This window comes from Copadichromis virginalis, linkage group LG9 (genome assembly GCF_057382275.1).
Source record: "Copadichromis virginalis isolate Kocher_CV1m ecotype Utaka linkage group LG9, C_Virginalis_male_GT1.1, whole genome shotgun sequence".
Taxonomy (NCBI): domain Eukaryota; kingdom Metazoa; phylum Chordata; class Actinopteri; order Cichliformes; family Cichlidae; genus Copadichromis; species Copadichromis virginalis.
Window position 1 is genome coordinate 22,471,629 of NC_140626.1, and position 9,769 is coordinate 22,481,397.

At 43.5% G+C, this 9,769-nt stretch overlaps 2 protein-coding genes across 3 annotated transcripts; one reads left to right on the forward strand and one right to left on the reverse strand.

The window, feature by feature from the left end:
* The first annotated feature begins 394 nt into the window (after positions 1-394).
* LOC146701848 (leucine-rich repeat-containing protein 14) lies at positions 395-2,914 on the forward strand. 2 transcript variants are annotated; one of them, XM_085468230.1, is made up of 4 exons: positions 395-635; positions 847-1,104; positions 1,181-2,029; positions 2,341-2,914. In XM_085468230.1, exons 2-4 carry the CDS (start codon positions 905-907, stop codon positions 2,906-2,908), a joined length of 1,617 nt encoding a protein of 538 aa, XP_085324356.1. In that variant the 5' UTR covers positions 395-635; positions 847-904; the 3' UTR covers positions 2,909-2,914. The 2 variants fall into 2 exon arrangements, with proteins under 2 accessions (XP_085324356.1, XP_085324355.1); XM_085468229.1 differs by having other exon boundaries at positions 395-1,104.
* A 1,223-nt stretch (positions 2,915-4,137) lies between these two features.
* Positions 4,138-8,348, reverse strand: wdr97 (WD repeat domain 97; the record flags this gene model as incomplete). Its single annotated transcript, XM_085468900.1, is given in 22 exon segments — positions 4,138-4,369; positions 4,461-4,519; positions 4,599-4,771; positions 4,953-5,118; positions 5,194-5,232; positions 5,234-5,300; positions 5,370-5,571; positions 5,646-5,816; positions 5,899-6,051; positions 6,365-6,497; positions 6,609-6,695; positions 6,768-6,945; positions 6,948-7,019; positions 7,091-7,194; positions 7,196-7,234; positions 7,327-7,434; positions 7,556-7,652; positions 7,655-7,832; positions 7,835-7,911; positions 7,914-8,031; positions 8,034-8,149; positions 8,252-8,348. Coding segments are annotated over 22 exon segments (2,583 nt in total), but the record flags the coding sequence as incomplete, so codon positions are not given.
* Between the last annotated feature and the right edge of the window lie 1,421 nt (positions 8,349-9,769).

The window sequence follows — 9,769 nt, forward strand, 5'->3', positions numbered from 1 at the left end:
GCCATATTGTCATCCAAACTTTAAAGGAAAAGGGTCATGAAACTGGCCTTGTAGAAGAAAACAACCTGTTAAACGCTGGATGGCATTTATGTGCATCAAACACAATCATGTTATGTAACAAATCTGAACTATGTTATGTGTTGTATTGTTCCTATGTCTTTGGGTTTGTTGTTGTTGTTTTTTAAATTCACATACACGTGTACCTGCGACTTTTATGACTGTTTTGTGCATTTCTTCCCTGTTACTTCTTAGTTCATGACTTTAAGATCAGGGACCTTTTAAAAAATAATAGGTATTTTTTTTAGATTTTTGCCCAAGAAAATTAGAACTTTAATCGAGTTGTAACCTTTTTTGTTTTTAAATGAATTTTAACCTCCTCGCCTGTTCTCTTATTTTTATTCAATATTATTTGCAGTTTGCCACTGTAGTAAGTCTGCTGATAAAGGTCTGTCTACAGTCATCACTTAAAACTCTACAGCACTGACGTTTCTCCTGTGCGTGCCACGTCACAAGCCTGCGTCAGGCTCAACTGTAATTGTAAACAGTTAGCAGCAGTTTTAGCTAACCTTACATCCCAGCGTTCAGTTTGTCAGCTGCGGGGAGCTTTCAGTCGTCCCGGCAAGTTTTTACTATCAGTAAGGGTAACGGTAGCTGTCAAGTGATGTTGTAAAATCTTTTTTTGAGGCTTTATTAGACGGCGTCAAGTTCCTGTCATAAAGCTAATCCTAGCGTTGGAGCTAAATAAGCTAGTTGACTCTAAGATGCAAGTCTGCTTCGCACCAGTTATCTCTTACTTCTTTGAAGCCTAAAGGTGCTTTGTGCTGAAATGGTGCTTTCCTTGTTGAGCCTTTGTGCCAAGGAGGTGGTTCGTGACCACAGCTCGTCGCATTCCTGGCTGAGGTGGATGCCCAAAGATCTGTACAGAGCACTGCTGGAGGCCGCCTTCTCCACCTGCAGACCGCTGGCTGTGGGAGAGCTGGTGCAGCGGTGGCCTGAGCTCACACTGCGGGTCGGAGGTCGGAGGAAACCGGGACAAACTGCGCCAAATCGACTCTGTATTCAGTCTATGTTGCTTGGTGTGGTTAGAGGACTGACAGACCACAGGTGAGTAGTAGTAGTTTGAATCACGATGTCTAATATCAGCATTGTTTCTGGGAGTAACATATCAACTGTCATCTAGGTGTGCACTGGAAGTCTTGGACCTCTGTGGAGTGCAAGGAGATGAAGGAGGAATGGGGGACCCGATGGGAGGCTGGTCTCTGACAGTAGCTCTTTGCACCATGGTCCTTAAGGCCAGAGTTAGGACAAGAAGGCCACAAAGGACACGAAGGGAACAGAAGAAAGAAAGAGACCAGGAGAGAAAACGGATCTCAGCTCTGGAAAGGGAGAGGGATTTAAAAAGAGAGAGGGGACAGAAGAAAAGAGATGGGGAACTAAACAGTAATGAGTCAACCAATGTTGGTGAGAGGACTGAATCTTCAGGGTCTGTGAGTGAAGAAGACCTAAGTAAAGGAGTCAGGAGGAGGATGGAGATTGAGAGGAAAAGAGAGAGGACAGTATTAGGGAGCAGTGAGAGGGACGCTGAAGAAAAAGAGATGGATCGTGATGTGGTGGTGCATGTGAGAGCTGATCTTTTTGTTAATGGCCGCTCTTGGGAGCGTGTTCACTCAGCTCTGAGCACATCTGGACCTCTAAAGCTTCAGTGCAGATACCTGCGTGTGGAAGAGATTTCAGTGCCAAGTATCAGTATTCTGCTAGATCTGCTCCCCCGCAGAGGACTTCTGGGCGTCGACATACGCTACAGCAGCCTTGGGGTGGCTGGCTTGGCTGAACTGCTGCCTCTGCTCTCCACATTTCCTGCACTAAAATCCCTTCGCCTGCACTACTGTAACCTGGATTTTCGCAGAGTCCATCCCAGCCAGTCAGAGGCACTGGGGGAGCTGTCGCAGGGTCTGGCACGCCTGCAGGAACTGCGACACCTCAGCCTCACTGCACTGCGCCTGCCTGGTCAGCTCCGTGTGTTGCTCAGGTATGGCCTGTTTACCTCATTATATTATTTTGCATTTAACCCACTGACAAACACAAAGTCAGGGATTTTTCAAAATGCCATTGGCTCTTTTCTAAATTTCGTTACAGTTTAAAAACTAAACTTATAACAGATTAACTAAGTTGACCAGTTCAAGATCAGCATTTTGCCTATGTAATAAGTCACTATTTCAAAGAAAATGAGCAGACATCTTTAAAATAATGCTGTTAAAGCTAGAACACAAACAATGAAACCTAAAGTGTTTGATGAGGTGACATTATTTAAATGTTTTCTTCTATTGTCTGTTGATACAGCTCTCTGCCTCAGCCTCTGGAGATCTTGGAGCTCCCCTATTTGTCCCTGAGTCCAGCTGACTTTGCCTATCTGTCCTGCAGTCATCACACTTCCACGCTACAGCAGCTGGATCTAAGCGAAAACCGTCTGGATGAAAACACTCTGCCTTCCATTCGCCGCCTCCTCTCCCAGGCTTCGGGCAGCCTGCAGCACCTGTCTTTAAGCGGTTGTGGTCTGACTGATGGCCTGCTGGGGCTCTTGTTGCCCTCACTAGGAGGTTGCCGGGCCCTCAAGAGCTTGGCTCTGGCATTGAACCCGCTTTCCATGGCTGGTCTCATGGACTTGGTGAAGATGGCTGTAAGAATGCCCTCCCTACGACAGCTACTGTACCCCAACCCCCTGGAGGACTACCAGCCAGGCCTTCCCGACCTGCCCTCCAGTGCTCAGCTCTTAGACTGGCCTCTAGATGAAACCTCAGACATCAACCTGACCAGCAACAAGCTCAACGGGGTTCTGATCGACAATGGACGCTCTGACATCTTTCTGACCTGTGACTTGCTGAATTATGATAAAGACATGGTGGCATAAAGCAGAGATGCTTCTTAAGCTCATTCATCGACAAACGATAGCAATGTACTGAAGCCTTACAATCAAACTGTCACCTGAGAAATGGTTGGGTATTCTTTTTAAAAAAAAATTTAAATAGCCTTTTCCTTGTCACTTAGTCTTATGGTAAATGTAATGCATTTAAGCTTTTACAGTCCAAAACAGGCAAATGAAGGTAGCAAGACATTACTCAGTAAAATACAGATATCCACCAAGGCCCAGTAATCTTTGTTAAGTGTCTGGGTTTGAGAGAAGGGATCGCATTGTTGCCACTCAGCCACTTTCTCTAAACAGATATGGACATAAAAATGCTGACTCTGTGGCAAGGGTCAAAATTTTTAGTAGCTTTCTGATCAGTGGCATTTGACGAGTCTTTGATTCAGTGCAGGTAAAGAGTCCATGTAGACAGCAGAAGAGGGACTGTATTTTTGAAATCCATTTGTTGTCAAACAAACGGCACACTTTTTGTTAATTAAAAAAAAACCAACATTTAGCTACAATCATAAACGATGACCAGCAGACTGAAATGGAAGTCTTTCCTCACATATCTTCTGGTTACATCAGAAAATTGGATGTTGCTGCTCAAGTCAGCAGGTTAGCTGATGGTTTTCCAGATTTCTCAGCCACCAGATCAACAAGTGCAGGTCTTCAGATGAATTTCGCTCCTCTTGACTTTTGGTTGTTCTAAATAAATGTACAGGATGAGGTGATAATCTCTGCTGAAAAGTGACAGACACTAATCTGTCATTCAGTCAGAACATGCTGCACTAATTTAATTGATTTGCTTGTTGACTTTATAAGGGTTAGTACAGCATAAGTCAGTGCAGGATTCGTACTGGTGATCACTGGCGTTTTAATAATCAGGTTACAGCTGGGATGCAGCAAAATACTTTTGTATACAATTCATTCACATAGTGTCTGATCAGCAGATGTATGTGCAACCAAAACTACAGGATAGTTACTGCTTACTATCCTGTTATATCATCATGTTTGTACCTTTTGTAGTCACTAAGTCATGCTGTCTTGCGTCTCTGCTGTTCGAAGCCGCATTACTGTGTTCCTTGAATGTTTGTTTAAAAATATTTATAATCAAATCTTTTCAGTCACCAGCATTAAGAAATAAGTGCGCCAAATCAGCTTTATGTGCATCACAGATGCACTTATACATTGAAAGTCACAGAATAAATCACTTATGAAGCCAAGGATATTATTCGGCTGTTGGAAATTGATTTACAACAAAGGTGGGTTACTGAGCCTAATGGGGTTGTTACAGTCTGTTACAGATTGAAAGGCATCATCTGTAGTACTCTACCCAAGACTGCTCTTGAATAAAATAGGACTGAGTCAAGACCTTCCACCAGTCTTCTTCTAACGGCAAAGTGATGAAATTGGGGAACTGCATGAGGAAGGGACGGTGTCGCACGGGAGGCAGAATTCAACCTGAATGACGATCAACATTAGACGGTTATTTTCTGAATGTAAATCACCCCATTTAATGAGAATTTTTTGTTACAGTTCAGTAACAACTCCGCTGGCATTCTCTGTATTCTGAACATGCTGAATGTTTCTAGGCGAAGAATTGGTTGAAATCTACTAAAATAAAATATCAGAAATGAAATGTTTTAGCTTACAGTGAAGAAGTGAAACTAATATGTGCACTAATTTCACATACCTGTGATAAATAGGCAAAAGCACTGTGTTTTTGTGACCAGGAGGTGTGGCATTTCTGGGTTTGTTGTGCTCGTCCTTTTGCACACAGCAGAAATAATTGATCACTTCAACCACACTGCATGCCGGGGGTGTCCACTTGGTGTTACTGCTCAGGTAGAGATACCTGCTATGCTCCTGGTGGTTTGGAAATGAAAGTGGGAATGTAGTTAACCGCTTACACTAGCAGTCAAAAACATTAAAGCAATTGAGGTCACAGTAAATGACCTCAGAACTGATCTGATCTTTTGTCACACTGAAATACTGAAAATATGTCAGCTCTAACCAAAGACAGAAACATTTCAAATCAATAAATTACTTTGTATGTTGAGAACCACAAGTCCAGCCATCATTCTGCTTTACTGTGGAGACTCTTCCAGGTGTCACACTGTTCCTCCAGCTCCGAGTCCCAAGTGTCCACCTTGGGCCACAGCCACTGCTAGACCTCCACGTTCAGTTCTGTCAGCACGCGCATTACTGTCTTCCTATGTTAAAATCAGAAAAAAAAAAGATTTTAGCTATACAAACAAAAACTACTTGTTTTAGCAGTGAAAACTCACCCAACCCCTAGGTCTTTATAGGCTAGAAGAGTTAAAAGAATTTATCAGCTCACAGCCTGCAGGTTTCAGATGCATCAACAGATTTAAGATCTCAGTAAGCACAGCTCCACAGCTGACTCAAACACACAAAATTAATCACAACCTAATAATCCTCTACTTGTAAACTGCAAAGTCTGGTTCTTGCTGTGCCATATGAGGCTTCACAAATGTGTGCACGCAGTCAGTGAGGCCTTGGTATAGCTCGTCTGTTCTGTAAGAGTCCCGGCTGTGCAGGGCCTTTGTTGATGCGAGGATCAATATCTTGAATGAGATGCTGCAGATTTGCAGATATTTGAGCAGATCTAAGGAGTTCTCTGGAAACAGCGTGCTTGGGATTCTCTCAGACACACACATGCACACCTCAGTATAAAAATGTTATTACTGTGCATGGCAGTCCATTTTTGTTGCACTACCTTTTTGTCAGGGTACAAATCACAAAACCATTCCATCTCTACGAACTCTTTAAGGAACGTTGGCAGTTCAGGTGAGGCTTCCCGTGGTGGAGGTGGTTATGGGGTCCTGAATTGACCACGAAATGGAGTCGATCTAGGTTTGGGTTGCTCCACTAGAGCAACTATCTTGGTCTAGTGGAAAGCTTGAAGTTTGCTGACTGTAAATGTAAGCTTTTGCATTTGCTTTACAGTACTAGATAAGTGAGGAAAGAACCTTAATATTCAGTAGCAGGCCATATATTAGTTTCATGTAGCGCTGAAATGCTTCCTTCCTGGTTTGCGCTGTACTTGGAAGTTTCCCTTTTTTGCTCTTTACTGCATCTTGCAGAAGTGCTTCCAGGCTGTTATTTAAAGTCACCAATATGTACTAAAACAAAGGTGAAAAGGAAACAGCTGAGATATCTGAAATAAAATGCAACTGTTAGACATTCAAGTCCTATCATTTACACACACCTCTTGCTGCATGTCTCCCCTCAGTCCATCACTGATGGCTTCCTCGTCTTTATCTCTGCTAGAAGTCCTGTTTCCACCAACAATGCTCACAGATAATAAGGCCACTGTTTTGCATTATCTTTAATATGAAATATCTGAGTCTTACTATTGGTTAGCTATGAAAAAGTCCAAATTACACTCCATTATAGCCACAGCCACACAGCCAGCTCTCCAGGTGAATGTCTTACTGTTTGCTGGTAGTTGGGTGGCAGGAACTTTGTACAGCTCATCACGTACAGGCCCTCTCTGATGCCCAGGAACACATCTCCTCCAAACACGCTGTACGCCAAGCGTTCAGGCACCGCATTCAGCTGGAGCGTCCTGGAGGAGCAACACCCACAAAGAGGTTGAAGAACATAGACGTACCTGTCTGAAATACACACAAAGGCTCGGACTGAAAGGCTGCTCCTCACATCTGTAATAATCACCAACCTGAGGAGGCGATTCTCTTCATCCCACATTTGCCTCTTCTTATCCAGACTGCTGGAAACAAACACCTTCAGATGGGGAAGCACAGTCCTGCAAGACACAAGCAAACATGCACATAGAGACATACAGAAACAACAACAACAACATAACTCTGCATGTAACTTGCAATAAAAACTGTGACCTGTTAAGTGGTCTGAATCTCCTTCTTCAGGCTTAAAATCTGTTTGGCTTTGAGTCAACAGACTGACATGCTTTAAGCCGTAGGAGCTGTCATTGGGCTCTTGAAAGGTTGCAGCCAGTTGGGACTTCAGTGCTGCCAGGTGGGCTAGAGGCTGGCTGTAGTGCTTAGTTGTCGAGTGAGACACTTCTGGATGTAGGGATTAACCCTCCAGACCACCAATGTCAAGTCCTCACCTTGGCGACTGGGATACAGTCATCAGGTAATGAGTGATAATTATTCAAAAAGGCATTGCATTTGTAAATACTTGTGAGGGGAGGTAGCTGCTTGTTGTCGACATCCACCTGCACGGTGGTGACTCTCTGACCATTGTATGCTGGCATCCGGCATAACACCTTTCCATTATTCATTATTCACACAGCCTCCCCTTTTACCAAGAAAGATCAAAAACCTGTCTCAGACACAGAAATATATTCGATTTCTGGCAATCCCGGAGTTTTCTATAGCACCATCGAGTATTTTCTTTGTACTGACAATGCTCACTTGTTCTTTGGGTTATTGAGTGCTGCCTCGTCTCTGAGACTGCAACCCCTCGTCTCCTGTAACCTCCACTGCTCTAAAGCTCTCTCTTTAGAATAGAATAGAATTCAACTTTATTGTCATTGCACATGCACGGGTACAGGGCAACGAAATGCAGTTTGCATCCATCCAGAAGTGCTTTAGTGATATAGATATATTACACATATTTGTCTACCACATAGCTGTATATTGCCAAGCTGGGCCAGGGATTGTCAGAGTACCTGCATCATCATTTTCTATCAAGCTTTCAATGTCCTTCGAGGGTCCCTGGCCTTTCCATTCCTCCATCAAGTGATTTGATTACTTAGTGTGTTGGCTTGAAGCACCGTGACTGCCTCAGTCAAGGCCAACAGAATCTCTTCGTGCAGGCAGTAGTCATCACACAAAATCCTGTTCCTTGCCTTGAAAGAGGTCAACACTGCTCCAGTTTCTGCAGCCACCAGAGTGATATTTCTGTCCCCCCTTGATGCAGAAGGACTTGCATAGGGTAAGGAGCAGCAACTGACGGGACTTTAATTTGTCTCAATGGGGAGCCTTCATCACCTCTGAGTGGATGGTGTACAGTCTTCTGATGGTCCAGAAGTGCAGCCCCTGCTTTGAAAAAGAGATGAAGGTGTCTTCTTTTCTAGTACTTGCTATTCACAATAGAGGGCTTTTCTGATCTGATCTATATGGATGCAGTCAGTTTCATTACACTTATCCAGATCCCAGCGGCAGATGGTACCATCCACTGAGGAAGACATTAGCATCCTTAATCCAGAGCGGTAAAACAAGGACTTTACCACATGTAAAGACAAAAACAACAGACAAGAAATGTAAGAAAATTAAGGTGATAACCAATCAGAGACAGGCAGAAGTAGATATATGGAGCAGTTCAGTCATAATATACCTTTATGGCCTAAAAGGGTCCTATGTGGCCACCAGTTTAAAATCCATACCTTGATGGACAGGTCACGGAGAGCAATCATCAAACAGTCCAGCTGAATGCAGTGACATCACTGTAAAACATAATTTGTCAATATTTATGTTCAAAAATTCAATTCCGTTCATTTTAGTTGAATTTATATAGCACCAAATCACAACAACAGTTGCATCATGGGGATTTATATTGTAGGGTAAAGATCCTACAATGAAACAGAGAAAACCCCAACAATCAGATGACCCCTTTTGAAGCAAGCACTTTGGTTACGGTGGGAAGGAGAAACTGTTTTACTAGGCACAAACCTCTAGCAGAACCAGCCTCAGGAAGGGGCAGTCATCTGTCGCATCAGGTGGGGAGTGGACTGTAAACGACCACGGCAGACCCGGGTGCAAATCCATACTTTGCAGCATACTTTATTGACTCACACGGTTGCTGTTCACAATGTTCATAATGCTCACAGAGCTGCAGCTCTCCCGCTGCCCGCTCAACATTATCACAACAACAACCCAACCACAGGACCCAGTACAATATTTAATTCGACGGGGCATGATTGCGGATGCCGTGCAGGTGCGTCCGCCTCCTCTGCACGGCACCGCAGGCCACGCCCCGCCACATGGACAAATTCATCATGAAAGTTTGAAAGATATCAGTCTCCTACCTCTTACTCTCCTTGGGCTATTTTATTAAGCACACCTCAGCAATCTACTGCAAAATAACACAGGTGTTCACGAAATTTCATCTTTGCTCACATCAAAATGTTCAGTTTTGTTGTTGTTGGATTTTTTCCCTTCTAACATTGTAGGATCTTTAACTCACAGTGTAAAGCATCTTGTTATGAGTTAGAACTATATACATAAAAATGACTTAATTTGAGTTACTGTTGCAAGGGACTACATTATGTTGACAGGTGTTTAAAGGTTTGTTGTCTCTATTTACTTACATCAGAGTGCCAGACCTTTGGGACAGCAGCCTCAGGTTGGGAAAGAGCACAGTACTTGTGTTTGTTGCTCTTGGGCACTCCATCACGATCTTCTTCTACACAAGACTGTTTTCCACTCATACAACTTTAGAACAGGCCAGCAGTTTGGAGACAAAGTCAGAAAGGCAAGGGTGAGATGGTTTGGACATCTGCAGACTAGGGATAGCAGACATACTGGGCAAAGAATCTTGAATATGGAGGGGATTGTAGAAAAGAGGAAGACTGCAGAGAAGATTTGTGGATGTAGTGAAGGAGGACATGCAGAGGGGCTGGTGTGACAGACGGGGAGGCTGAGGGTAGGGTGAGAAAGAGGCAGATGATGCACTATAGCGACCCCTAAAGCATGCAGTCCGAAAAGATGTCAAAACATACGCTGCTTTCACTTGTAGAGCCAGACTAATACTGCTTATACAGATATTTACTAATTAAAAAATCTGGTATTTGCAGAGCATAGCTGCCAATATTGTTAAAATCCTAACGTATAATTAAATAAGTAGCGTAGAAAG